The sequence below is a fragment of the Cupressus sempervirens genome, chromosome 8 (assembly GCF_028749045.1).
Source record: "Cupressus sempervirens isolate cs-2001-9-10 chromosome 8, ASM2874904v1, whole genome shotgun sequence".
NCBI classification, from domain to species: Eukaryota; Viridiplantae; Streptophyta; class Pinopsida; order Cupressales; family Cupressaceae; genus Cupressus; species Cupressus sempervirens.
Window position 1 is genome coordinate 155,316,292 of NC_143125.1, and position 15,015 is coordinate 155,331,306.

Consider the following 15,015-nt stretch of genomic DNA (forward strand, 5'->3'; position numbering starts at 1 on the left):
ACTAGCCTAATCCCTTTGCATTACAAGTTATAAACATTTGTATAGAATTTGTAAATGTAAATCTACTTAATACTTCCTTTATGTAATAAAATTATATTCTATTTGTGTTTATTTATTTAGGTATATGTCTATATCAACATCATATATATGCCCTCAATTATATTACCATACATAAGATGTTCCACAACACATATGGTGTATATGGTATTGCTTAATTCTTCAATATAGTTTTCTAATTACTTATGCAACACCTTACCATATATATCAACGTTTTAGGACTCGGCGAGTACTCAATGAGTCTTGAGGTGAGGTGGGAAAAATGAGGCAAATTACCTTTGGACTCAGCCAAGTCCTGACTAAGTCTTGGCATACTTGCTGAGGCAGCTGCCTCAGTTGACTCGCCAAGTCCTGTTGGTTGGACTTTGCCATTAGCCAACGAAATATAATAATTTTTCCAGCTCTGCCATTAGCCAACGAAATATAATAAGTTTTCCAGCTTAGGGGCAAGAGGATTTATACAAATATAACATTTAAGTATAATTTGCATTTATTTTCTTTCTTATACTTTAAGTTATATTTTTATAAATACTATCAGGATGTTTGAGATAGGTTTCAACTTCAGAGGAGTTACAATGCAGATTCTAGGTTTTGGGGGGTTTTTAGAAATCTCCAGGCTTAGCCAAATTTTAGGATTCAACATGCCTTCAATAGTGTTATCTCACACAACTTTTCTTGGCTATTTTAGGTCAAATTGAAGTTGGAAGTTGATGATCCTTTCTTCAGTGATGAAGACTTGAAGTGGGTTGATCAGGTGGATCAAGAGACAGAGGTAGTGGCAATGGCAATGACAGTGGAGGAGGCTAGAGCATGGGGAGACCTAGTGCAAGACCTTGAGGCCGAGAAGGATGGATCCGACTCTGATGATGAGGATTATGAGGATGAGTATGAGGATGAGGAGGATGATCGTGATAAGCATGTCACTAAGGTTCATCTTCACATATAGGGAGAGATGATGGCTCTAGAACCTTCCATGACCTATCTTGGGCATAGTTATAGGAGGACATAGGCTACTATGAGGCTTTATTTTGATATATGTTTTGAACGTTTGATTCAACAAAGTGCACATTCCATGAATATTATAGAAATTTGATAGTGACACTATATTTTTATTATGTTGTTCATATTAACTTTTAAGTAATTTCTTTCAGAAATTCACATTTATACTTATCTGATTTATGAAAAGTTGTGGATATGTGCAAAGTAGCTTCTATTTATCTCAATTATTGTGTATTTGATGTTAATTGGCTAAATGATGCATGAAAAAAATTTGAAATCCTTATTAAATCTTTGAATTTCATGGGTTTCTTGTTGCCAAGTCCATGCCGAGTTCGACTCCCAAGTCCAAGTCTCAAAATGATTTGAACTTGGCCAAGTCCAAGCCGAGTCTAAGGCTGGATATATATATGATTTAAATTAAATTAATTAAAATAGATATATCCTATTTAATTATGTATATTATGGGGTTCCATGCGACATGCTACATTTAACTCCATTTTTAAGATTGAGAGTCCCATATCCACGCAAACTTGTTTCGGCATATCCTTATTTAATTGTATGGCCTAGAGTAATTACACATGGGTCCTACCTTATTCACGTGGTGACCCTTCATGCCTTCCTATTTGTCCAAAACACCAATGTGTGGTGTGATATTTTTGTCAGATTGTTTGATAATCAAGACGAGAATTTTTGTTTCATTTTTCTCAGTGTTTTTCAATGGTCTCCAGTGATTGGATTGGACATGTCCCTTGCCACGATGCTTCCAAGCATCATGGTGTGTAGGATGTGATGAAGCGTAATGCTTAGTTTGATATTTATTTTCTGTTTTTGTATAATTGTCAATACATGTTTATTATTTAATATATTAATCGTTTTCTATTTATAAATTAATATCTTTTGATTGTTGTTTAATTTGGTATATATATATATATATATATTAATTGATTATTATTATTATTACTATGTTTTTCAATATATATTAATTTAATTTGATTATAGATTTAATTATAATATTGATCAATTAATTTAATAATAATATTATATTTCTGTAGATAAGATTTAACACCTTATTTGGGGGTTCCTGACACTATGATTAAGGTAATCATAATTAATCTCTGCTATCCATATATGATTAATAATCAGGGATTTAATGATTACCGATTATGTATATGTATTTAATAATAGTCATATTATTAAATCCATATACATGATTGATTATATTGGACTAATTTATAATCATGTTATTGCTGAAGTGAATCGATAATTAATACTGATATATTATGATGTGTTTTGCAGATATAATCAATGATATTGCTGAAGTGTAATTGAATGGCTGAGAGTGGTAACTAATGATTAATTAAGTGACATGTGACACATAGAAACATGTCTCTATGTGAGACATGACTCAATGTCGCCTTCTTTATGTGAAGCCATTCCAATACTTAGTAACATACAAAATCATTAAGTGCAGAGCAAGACAAGTGTATTCAGCCTTTTGATTATTCCTATCTCAGTAACCTCATATTATTGCAGATTAATATTGATAGTAAATCAATATTGTTATAATATATCTCAGATTGATATCCATATTGATATTATAACAGATCAATATCGATTGGTAGCAAATTGATATTGATACATATCTCCGTATTATTATTGTGAGATTGTGATAAAGCATCAATCAATCGGTATTGAATAAACATATACATCTGCATAACAGTGAATAAAATTAAAATCCTAGAACATCTAAATCTGATAAAAAAAATTAACATTAAATACAAGGGAACTCTTTTAATTAAATATTACCCACAATGATAGACTTAACATTAATAAAGTTAAATATTTAAATCTAACTTTAGTAAATTACTCTATTAATGCAAAATAAATCATATCAATGATAAATAATTCTTCTATCGATGTTAAACATTTATCATCGACATGTTAGTTCCCCTTGAGGTCATGATTTTCTTTAAATAGTAACTAAAGTCTAAACCGCCTCTAAATGCCTCACAATGATCTGTAACTGAAGCTGCCTAGGCCAAATGACCTCTAAGTCCCTTAAATATCTTAATTAGCCTACCAGCCCCAAGGGGAACAAGGTTAACAACATCATCATGCTATAAGTCTAGAAAGGGAACATTACATACATGCATCTTAAGTAAGCATCATGTAAGTGGCCTACTACCTCAAATACTTTTATGAGATATTGTTGACTCTTCAACTTTCATAGGATGTCATGAACAAGTGTAAAGTGTCAAGTAGATACTTTAAGGGATTCCGACCCAAGGTGAATGTCCAAATGAGAGGGAATTTTTTCTAATTTAAATATTTAAAATGTAGAGATTGCCTCCTGTACTTGGAAAAATAGCATTAGATCACAAAAATCCCAAATGCAATGACGATTTTCCTTTGAAGTTGGGCTGAACTTTTGCATACATTAAGAAATTCATAAAAAAAGTTGCAACTTAGTGTAAGAAAAATTAAGTTAAATTAGGTTATTCTTAAGTTTTGACCATCTTTATGAAACTAGATCTTCTGAGATAAAAAAATGCTGCAATTGCTATTTAATATAATCTAGAGTATCGGCAATTTAATGATTATTATTCAACTAAGACAAGTCACGTTGAATCTATATTCTTAAAATTTAGTACGTTTTAACTTCAAAAGGACAAGGATCACCTGACCTTATCTTGTATGTTTTTCTCAAAATCTATGTTACTTTGTAACAGAAGTTTTGGTAATTCTTTGGTTGATGTTCCCTTTGCAAATTAGCTTTGCAAAAATTTAGTTTCTGTTGATGGTTGATGAACTTTTCAAAATATAGATTAGTTGTTTATACTAACTAATTTATTCAGGTATTCAAATAGTATGGTAACACACTTGAAATATGATTTGTTTGTAATTTTCTCATTTCATATTGACAGGTTGAAAAAATGGCAAGGGCTCTCCAGATGTTTGGATTAGAAAGAGCACTAGTAGTTCATTCTGAGGGCTTAGATGAGATGAGCCCTCTTGGTGAGCTTATTTGTGTGAATGAATATCTTGCATTGCTGTCTTAATTAGAGTATATTTTCTTTGCTGCTTTAAGTGCTTTTATGTTTAACTGTATTCATGCAGGTCCTGGAATAATATTGGATGTAACAGCTGATAAGATTGAGAAGTTTTCTTTTGATCCGTGTATATTCATTTACCTCAGTTTTTAGTGCTTTTTCTAGCTTTTCTTGCACTTTTGTAATTAATTAATGAAAAAAATGCATATAAATATTCAAATTAACAGGCAATACATATAGCAATAACAATATCGAGAATGGGATATTGGGAAATCAACATTAGTGGAGATATTTAAAAAGAAAGAGCTTTATTACAATGTTTATATATGTATGCATGTATGTAGCATTAACAATATTTAGAAATATAGAAATGGAGCTATTGAAAGAAAGGCCTATATCACAATGCTAACTACTCGTAGATTTTTCTCTTGGAATAACTTTACTTTTGGTTTGGAATTTACTATAATTATTATTTTCATATTTGTGGAGAGTGCTGAAGCTTGGCTTTAAAATAATTTGCAGTGGATTTTGGAATTCCTCGATGCAATGTAGAAAGTTTGCGAGGTGGTAGACCAGAATTCAATGCAAAGGTTCTTCGTGATGTCTTGTCTGGTCAGAAAGGTGCAATTGCAGATGCTTTGGTAAATGCCTATTCTCTTGTTTGCATTACCACTAGTTTGCATTTTGTACTGCCAAACGATTTATTAATGAATAACACCCATGCGCATGGACATAAAGGATAATGAGTAGGGTGGGCTTTTAGTACATGTTTATTGATATTATATTTAGTAGAGGAATACATTGTGTAAAGCAATGTGAACCCCTTTTGCTACCCCTTTTGCTACCTTGTTATAGCACTACTATGTTACTTTGCTATATGGCGTTTTGTCATTTAGGGCTCTTACCGCCCTCGTTTCAATGATTTGTTATGTTTTATTTTACTCATTGCATCCGGCTTACAAGCTGTTAACAAAATTTTGGAATGACACATTGATATTATGATAAATCTAGCAGTTCATTTTGACAATGTGGGCAATGCTAGAATTGAAATATCAATCTTTTCAAGTCCGGCCCACACCTTAATGAAATTTTAATTTTCAACTGCAATATCAAAGTTGAGCCTACCATACCAATGTTAAAATCTTAAACTCATTGTTCTCTCGGCTGCAATACTAATTTATGCCATTGGCCATCAATAACTATTGAGAATTTAATATATTCATCATTCAAACATATATTTCCGCCTCAAATTCTCTCAGCCAACACAATGATATTTTTTTTTCATAAATTTGTCTCTCATAGAGTCTTTCTGTAAATTTGACTCACAGGTTGGCAGGAAAACCAACTCAAATACAACTGTAATGTCCCACTAGGACATTAATTCTAGATTTTTATCACAAGTCTTTTAAAAAATAACCTGCTTGCAATTGATTTCAATTTATGTAACACATTATACTGAAAATTGTAAAATATCCAGCTGAAATATAGATTGTGAAATGAGATAGGAATATTGCCTTTAAATCTTCAATGGAACTAAAACAAAATAGAAGAATGAATTTGAAGCACGAAGTGAGACACCTTAGTGATATCTCCAATAGACAATGGGTTTACATCTACTGCCTCCAAACTTAGGGTTTACGTCCACAAACCTGTTGAAAACCAAGCTTCCCAGAACTTTCCAAGAGATACTAAACATAAAATCACGCATGGAGAAAATGACCCTCTAAATGTTCTTTTATAAAACATACTTGTTACTTCGTTTTGCTGTATTTGTCTCTTCATACTTCTTATCTTTCTCTCGTTATTTTCCATTTTAACTTAACACGACTTCATTAATTTTTTGACTAGGCTCCATTAAAGTCATTTTAATACTTTATTAAATAATTAAATTAGGTTGTCATTTAATTTGATATAATCTGACAACTTCTATTTTAATTATTTAATTTACTACAAATGTCTGAAAAATGGAACATTTCAACCTCTGTGAGCATCACCCTGATGCAAGGAGTGTTAAGTGCTCCATTCATTCTCACAAAAGATGGAATCTTGTAAACCACTACTCATGAAACTTGGGTCAATGAATTTGACTCAAAAACTACACAAACGAATCTTGATTACAATATCACAAATGAATTTAATTAATATGAGTATGAAGATTTTCTTTTATTGACAATATTTTGCGAAAAAAGATTCATTCTGATTTTGAAGAATAAGTAGCCCACATCATATTTTGGTGCTGCTTCAAATCATAGCTTGGTTAAAATTTATATAAACAACATCACTTTTAAAACTTTGAGTCCTCCAACGTTGTCCAAGAGATTTGATTCATTTATAAGTCCTTTATCTTCTATCCTATGGAAATGTCTATTAATTTAAAAATAAAAGCAATTTTGGACTTTTTTTTCAATTTTTTACATTTTCTTTTGTAAATTTTCTTTTTCTAGATTTTTTCCCATTTTTCAAAAAATCCTACTCTTGTTTGCCCATTTATTCCCCAAACAATATAAGCTTTTATGTTTCTATATATATAATTAATTGATATAATAATTCTTTATCCTTAAGAGTATTCAGATATATTACCTTATAATATTAGAAGCTTGATGCTTGCCAACCATATATATATATTATATATCCTTTATTTCTTTCCCTATATTTTCCCTTATCAAGAATATCTATCTCATTCTTAAATTGCATAAAACTCCCTTTCAAATCTGCATAAACTTTGCTTTCGAATTCAATCATACATATCCTTCCTTCCACAAATTCGATGCAATCTCTTTCATCTACTTTTCTTTTTTAATTTTGTACGTATTCCCCATTAGAAATCTTCTTTCTATCAAATGATGATAGTTCTATAATTTATTCATACAAGGCTGCATTGAATGTTTCTCAATGATGACTTCGCTTGCGATTTCTCGTGTGACCACGACATTTGTCTACCTTTCACCACGCTGGTTTTTCCTGCTTTTCTTGGTGCCATGAGCTTGACTGATAGACTTTCTGTTGTTCTTGTGTCCCTCCCTTTTTTTTGACTCTTTGCTTTTGTGGTTGTGTGCATGGCTGTGTTTTTTGCAGTGGGCTTTCTCTTCCTTCTCTTTCATGCTCGCCTTTGCCTTTGTCATGATGACTCCCGCCTTCATTTTGCTTGTCATTGGCAATATCAAGGGTTGCCTGTGTTCAATCTCTTACCTCACCCCTGTCATTGCTTCCTTCCAACTTCTTTTAGCCTCTATGTTCACACATTTTTCCAACAGCATTGTTGTTGTTTCACCATTCGCTATTACCTATGCGTTCGGAGGTTGGGAGGATTGTTGCTAGGGTTGTCGTGTTCACTCTTTTCTGTTAGTTCCTTGGCCAGGAGGCTTTGCTCCATTTTGACTACCAAGCGTTTGCATCTACCATTGCAGTGTCTAAGAATAGAGTATTTTTGTGTAGGTTGTTTTTAGTGAGTTTCTCTGCTAGTTTCTGTGGTTGCATTTGTTCACAGTGATTTTTGGGCTCTGCTCTATTGTGACCACCAAGTGTTTGCATCTTCCATCGCAGTGACCTTGCTTCCGCATTACTGGTGATCTTGTAGTAGCCTTATTCACACTTCTACAGATTCTACGACAACTATTTGCTGTTGTTACATTCTCCGCCTGTTTTTTTTGGAGAATTGTGATTGAGAATAGAGAAATTTTGAGCAAGTTGATCACAGTGATTTTTGGAAGCTTCTCTGTTTGTTCCTGTAGTTGCATTCTTGTGTGTTTCACCTCTTTGTTGATTGGGTGCTACGAAAATGTAAGAGGCTGAGTTGGAACCTGTGACCAACTCCACTCCTTTGCTTACCTATCAACGTTTGAAACTTCTTGATGCCATACTCCATGATCTCTTGGAGCGACTTCTGCTGCTTGAACAAGACAACACTGTCATGAAGATCTCTGTTTGAGATCTTAATGAAACAGTCTGCAAACTAATCACCGAGAATGTTGACCTTCGTCAATTGATACACTCAAGCATTTTACAGACCAAGATCAAAGAATCTGACATCTCTGGACTGAAAGCTAAACATACCGAGTTGTGCTCTTCTCACAACAACTTCATTGCTGAAACTGATAAAAGATTACAGTCCTGGGCTTCAATTTGTGGTACCATGATTTCTCCTCCTCTCTTGGGGGTTGTGGAGCTTGTTCAAGCCATACTTTAAGATGAGCAAGTTGGGCAGGCTAGCGAGCTCAATTTGCGAGTTTAGGGACTCCCTCCTCCACCAACCCCATTTCCACAGGGCACTCCTTTCTCAACGATCAACTTGACATTATAGACATCGAGGGCATGGATTGTTCAGGACAACACTCTTTGTCCTTAGTTTCTTTCTTTGACCGACCATCTTCGAGTTCTTAGGGCGAGGAGGAAACTCTTTCCTCTTTCCACTAAGATCTATCTTGATGAGGATCTCACTAAGTTACAGGTAACAAAATTGAAACACTCTCAGGGTCTTGTGGAAGCTAGGTGTAATGGGAAGTGGGCTGTTATCAGGAACCTCAGGGTTGTTATTTGGGAATCTCCTCCATTTGGGTGGGAATTGAGGTAGGTCGCCAAGGCCAAATGTTGGTCGCAATGGCAGTTGGACATGAGAGAGCCCCACAGTGGTCTGCTACGTGTCAATTGTTGGAATAGTAATGGTACTTTATGGTTGTTACTAGGTCTTTTCTAGGATGCTTTTGGTTCTACTAATATTCTCCTTATTACAAAAACTAATGAGAGCCCTGTTTATCTTCTTCCTGGCATCTTCAACTATCAATGGTTGTCTTCTTATAGGGAAGAGGTCAGGTGCTTCGGTGGGGTTAGGGGCTCTTGTGGGGTTACCTATTTGATTAGTGACTGTGTTTTTGTTAAGGTTGTAGCTTCAGTTGGATTGATTCGATTTGGGATACATGATTGTTATTGGTAAACCATCTTTTCCTATATATACTTATCCATGTTAAATAATATATATTATAGTATATTATAATTATATATATATATATATATATATATATATATATATATATATATATATATAGTTATACATATTATTATTTTTGTTAATATATTATAAATTAATGATGATTAAACCATAGAGACATGTCTCCTCTCATATTTATATGAGATTCAAATTTGCATTTGGAACACACCTATAATAATGTCAATGTTAGTACATTTGCAGTGGCCCCGATAATTCAACATGGTATCAGAGCCGGCTGTAAATGTAATAAAATAATTAAAGACATTGGACTCAAGATTAAAGAATTATTACATAGGCATCGAAGAAACTAATGTGGCCATTGAGAGGAATATTCATTGTCGAACAGATCCAAGGGGGTCTGCAATTACTATGGGATTAAAGAAAACTTAGTTGTTCGATAGTTAAGGTAGTTTAGATGGTTACACAAACCTGAGTTCCTTAGTCTCAAAAATTACTATGGACATAAAGGGGCTTGATAGTGTATCTAGAGCAGTGTCGTTCTGAATTTTTTCAATAAAAGTTACCACAGAGATTAATATATATTCATTGATCATGGATCTTTAGCACTATTATTGTTGTTTACTAAATCTTATTGTAACATACGAATTTTCTTAACGAAAATGTAAAACTAATTTCAATTGAATAATACTAACAGTATCATAATTCCTTTCACATGACATTGATTTAAACTATCTGATTATAACTGAAAGTAAATCTACATAATTTTGAAATACTGAACTTTTTTTGAAATTAAAATACGACTAATCTAAAACAATTGACATTCACATAAAATAAATGCTTTCTTTATCTTGAAAATTGAAAATTAACTAACTATCATTGAAGGTATTAAGTGCAAGAAAACATACTATAAAAATGGAAGGATTTCTGTAATTTGTTGTCCAAGCCTCAGCATTGGTGAGAGGAGAAGCATTGTCATAGGCTTAACCTCCCAACCGCGGACCATTACTTATCCCCACACATTCTAAATAATTAAAACGGCCCTCCCTACCCCGAGGTCGAGATTGGGATGTTCATAAGTCCAACCATCAGAGCAACCCGGTGGGTTGAAGTCCCAGCATTTATTCTCCAAAATAATTGAAGCTTATGGACAATCAACTAGATCACATGTTCGGCACATTCGCCTAAATTCCACCTTGGCCAAGGATTTTCCAATTGGGTATACAAACCCAATCTCCACCACTTGGCTTGACAACTTATACATTAATGGAACATGCATGAGCTTTTGTATTTTTAAACTTATTTTATTATATCTGATCTTTTTCTTTCTTGTGCAAATTGTCTACACCTCCTCACCTCTTTCAGGCTACCAAGCTAGTGATTCCCAGGTGCTTGCAATTTCATATTCTTGACATTGATTTACACCTTCTTCACCTCGATTACTTGGTGAATTCCTCGGTGTTCATGATATCATCTTATAAGAGGATGCATTTATATCTTGAACAGAGATATTATTTGTGTATAAGATCATGGTTAAAAATTAAATACATTATTTCAATGCATTTATCCTTATTTTATTTCTTGAATCCAAATCATACACATATAACAGTATTTATGGAATTTGAGAATTAATAACATGGAAAGTACGAATGGAAAGATTAAGGAATCATGAATTGCAACACGACACTATGGTGTGGTATGTTGTACTTATGCTGTATACTCGACAATTTAATTACAAGGCAACGCATGACTTGCAACACGACATTAAGATATTGGTGTTCTGAAAAGACTCAGTGGTATTAAATTGCATGGTTAAGCTTGACAATGGTTTTCCATACCTATGCTACAGAGTCATTGATTTACATGCAAAGAATTACATAATTGCAACACAACATATTAATTGTGATTGATACTAAGCTAGAGACTCAACGATTTAAAAAGAACAAGGAACAGGATTAATCAAAGGTCTTACGTGACTCTCTTATTGCAAAACTGCTTGCTTTGTTGTTGGTATTTGTCCTACTAACTGTTCTGCGACCTGCGGCATAGACTGAGATGATATGTTGGTGACAGCTTGTAATCAGAGAGCAAATATCGATTACCAGACTCGGTAAATTAGGAGCTATCGCTAGCAAGGAAATAATATGGAGAGTAGGAAGAATGAATCATTCTCGGGTATGAACTCTAATTAAAAGAAGAGCTTGTCTATTCAGCTCCCTATGGTTACAAGAACCCATTTGAATTTCACTCAAATTGATTTTAAAGAAAAGAAGGAAGGAGGGAAGAAGAAAAATTGGGAGTTAAAGGGTTATTGTTGTTTTATTATTATTATATATTATTTTATATGTTCATGAGCACATATTGATAAAGTGGCAGCATTAGATTATGATTTGTAATGTATTGGTGTCACATGTGTTCGTATTAAAGAATGTTTAATAATAATTAAATAATAATAATAATATTTGTTAATTCTTTTAAAGGTAAGAATTATGTTTACTTTATACTATTTATTTTAATGATCCGTTTAAAGCTCATGCGGTTCCACCATGTAATATGTTGTCAAGTCCTAGTAGTCTTGCCAAGATAGGTTTTAGGACAAACCTATCGGTTCTAATGACTGGGCTATTCGACCATCCCCTTCTGATGACCCCGTTTAGCAATGCTTACCCTCTCTCTCCAGTCTCCTTCCTGTAATCAATCAAAACAACATTTTTGCCAAGACATCAATTCAAGATTTATAAATCGTTAATTCAAAATCATCTAGCAACCATTTAGATTTCGTCACCATCAGAATAATTAACTTCCCTCTCATGTTCATGAAAATATCTCATCATCCTATATGTATTTTAACAAACTCATTTCACATGATCGGAAGAATTAAATTGATACAATGGCTATAATTAACTAACTCACTTTCTCATGATAGATACAATGGCTATAATTAACTAACTCATTATCACATGATCAGGAAGAAGAAATAAATCAATAGAACGGCTAGAATTAACTAACTCATTTTCACATGATCGATACAACGACTATAATTAACTAACTCATTTTCACATAATCAGGAAGAAGAAATAAATCGATACAATAGTTATAATTAACTAACTTGTTTCACATGATCAAAAAGTAATTTGTTTTCAACGGCTATCATCATTTTAAAATTTTAGGGCAAAATTTGGGATGTAACACTTATTACGGTTCATTTATTCTGTCTCACGTCATTGACTTGTTTCTAAGAAAAAAGAACTATCAGTGAGAATGTGTATATTTCTACTCATCTTGTGACTAATATATTCAAGTGTTAATTACATGGAAAATAAAGAGTGTTGTCGATTTCTCAGCAAAGATATCTAGACTTGAGGAAGGCATATGGTAGAAGACAGATTGTTTGATAGTGATGTGCTAGTGATATTAAGTGTAGTAACAACATTTGAATAATTACAAGAGATCCCATTCCAACTTCAAGGGTTCTTCGTCAGAAGCATTCTAGTTTGTCAAATTATTACCTCCGCCAATTCAATCACTCTCTTTTATATGCAAACGAATTTTGTCGTCTTCAGAGATGTAGTTGCAGCTGAGAATGAGAAGTGAGAGTGTGCATAAGAAAGGGGAAAGCAACCCCTTTTCTCAAGCAATACGAACCATTACAATAGTCTTGTACGAACCTTTAGACTCTATCTTGACGACAATGTTACAGACAGTAAATTTATAGTTGAAAGATTCATCCCGCATCTTTCTCTTGTGGGTCATTGTCGATAACAAAAGCATATGATATTTTTAATTAGTCATAGAGAAATCAATGCATAAACAAGAGTATTTATATATGAGACCCCTAGGACATATAAATGGAATAGAGGTAAAAATCACTCTACAAAGTAGCATGAATGCTAAAGGAGGAGCAAGCAATTCAAAGGAAAAAATATATATGATAGAAACAATTGTATAAAGATGAAATATATATGCAAATGATACATAAGGAAGCATAGCCCTGAAAATCATTTGTGTGAGAGGCAATGACAAGCATCGTAAGTGACAAGGTCATGCTCTTTGTAGGCACAGTTGTCCTGGTAATCTACATATTCATAGATGTGTGTATGACATACAAAAAGGCTTCTTAGATATTCCGTTTTTATCTATGCTCTCTATCTGCAATGGGTTGGATACATAGATGCCCAAAATGTGAGTATTGGAAGTACACAAAGAGATCAACAGTTGAAACTAGTGATTCTAAACAACTGTCAATTGATTCCACCAATATGGCAATCATCCGTGGTCAATCCATTCGTGATAATCTAGGGAGTAGGATTGTTGTGGCAATCAATATTGAGAGTCCTAGGGATAGTAGTGAGACCATCTCTTATCAATTTGAGATACTTAAATCATTGATTGTAGCGCATGTTTCCCAACCTGATTATGTGTTGAATAGGTCATGGGTCAGCAATTTACTAGTGTGTGCGATAACATTTAGTGTTGTGTTCATGGGTGCCAAGGTTATATTTGTGAGATCTCAATTGCACGAACCATCTCCATTATTTACCATCTAGTGTATTTTCACTATTGTAGGATGGTTTTTTGTATGCTATAGATGCCTCATTAGCTTCCAAATGCTCGAGCTAAAACTAGAACTAGAGCGTATTCCTTTCCTTGACATACTTACCAATGCATTGGACCACATGTCTTCTACATTCTTGACCAAACTATACATATCGCCATTGAGTGTTTTAATTAAGAAGATAACAAAATGCGGTAGGAATTTAGTTCCTCTGTGGATCGATCTTTGGTGACAAACTATGTGGTTGCACCCCTGCTCTAGATTGGGAGTTACTTGATTTGGATCAAAAGAAGTTTTTATTCAGCATCTCTAGAAGATTTTTTTTCGTAGATACGAGGAATTTTTAGATTAGGTATGCATGCTGACAGATAACGCAAGGAATTTATGGGTAGCGAATAAGATCTCCTTAAATCATATGAAGAAATGCATAGATGAGGCTTACGAGAGAAGCATAAGTTGCAAAGAAACAAATTTCCCAGCAGAGAAAGACACCAGTGAATGAGGATGAAAGAGTGATTTTTAAAGCGAGAAAATATAAAAGAAACGAAAGGATTGCCACCACGAATGAAGGGGGAACCCATAATGTGCCTTTGCGAGCTAAGTTGTGCAATACTTTCATGGGGTAGAGATAAGAAAAATTTCTAATTTGAAATCATAGAGGCTTTAGTGTTTAAGAACATTGCAAATAAATATTCAACTAGCTGAGTTCGATGCATGTGAATATAAGTAAAGATTATTGTCTATTATATGTCTAGCATGCAAATCCTTTAGATACCTCCTATAGGAATTGTAGTGAGATTTATGTTTGAGTTTTTGAGGATAGACAAGTATCAACATACCACTCTTGGGCACATATGAAATTTTATAGTTGAAACGATGTTTATTATCAAGGCTTAGTAAGTGTTGGAGTTCCTCAAGCGACAATCATCTGATTTCCAATGGAAGATATAACGTAAAGGCTCTTGTGTTGCTGCTGTTGTGAAGGTTGATTTCCAGGCACATAGAATATCTAATCTTTATAGTTCAAAAGTTGAAGCATGGTAGCTAGCTTTCTCCAGACACTAATGAACATAGTATGATATTGTATTTGATGATGAGATCTCTGTTCAATGTAGTTGCTATTACTAGATGTGGACAGAATGATTTCAAAGTATCTATCTTTATTTTATGTTAAGTGTCATGACTTATACATTAAAATGTTTTGGAGATATTAATGATAATGTGGAGAATTAAGATTATCTTCAGTTGATGGATAAATCACTTTGAGGTAGATGCTGATGTAACTCTTCAAGTTGGATGATGGAGTTCCTTCTATTTCAAATAAAGAAAATGGAGTTGTTCACAAATTTGCTACCTAGTGACTGAAAACTCTATGAGTAGGAATTTTGCATTGTGGGGGAGAATGTTAACCA

The 15,015-nt window shown here is 33.5% G+C and overlaps 1 protein-coding gene across 2 annotated transcripts in view; it reads left to right on the top strand.

Annotated features, from left to right (window-relative positions):
• Nucleotides 1–15,015, top strand: part of TRP1 (tryptophan biosynthesis 1) — a 219,028-nt gene that overhangs the window by 152,340 nt on the left and 51,673 nt on the right. For both annotated transcript variants that reach the window (XM_089797068.1, XM_089797067.1), the window contains exons 6-8: nucleotides 3,981–4,071; nucleotides 4,174–4,233; nucleotides 4,629–4,747. In XM_089797068.1, the coding sequence (XP_089653194.1) occupies nucleotides 3,981–4,071; nucleotides 4,174–4,233; nucleotides 4,629–4,747 (270 nt within the window). The remainder of the gene's footprint in view (nucleotides 1–3,980; nucleotides 4,072–4,173; nucleotides 4,234–4,628; nucleotides 4,748–15,015) is intronic.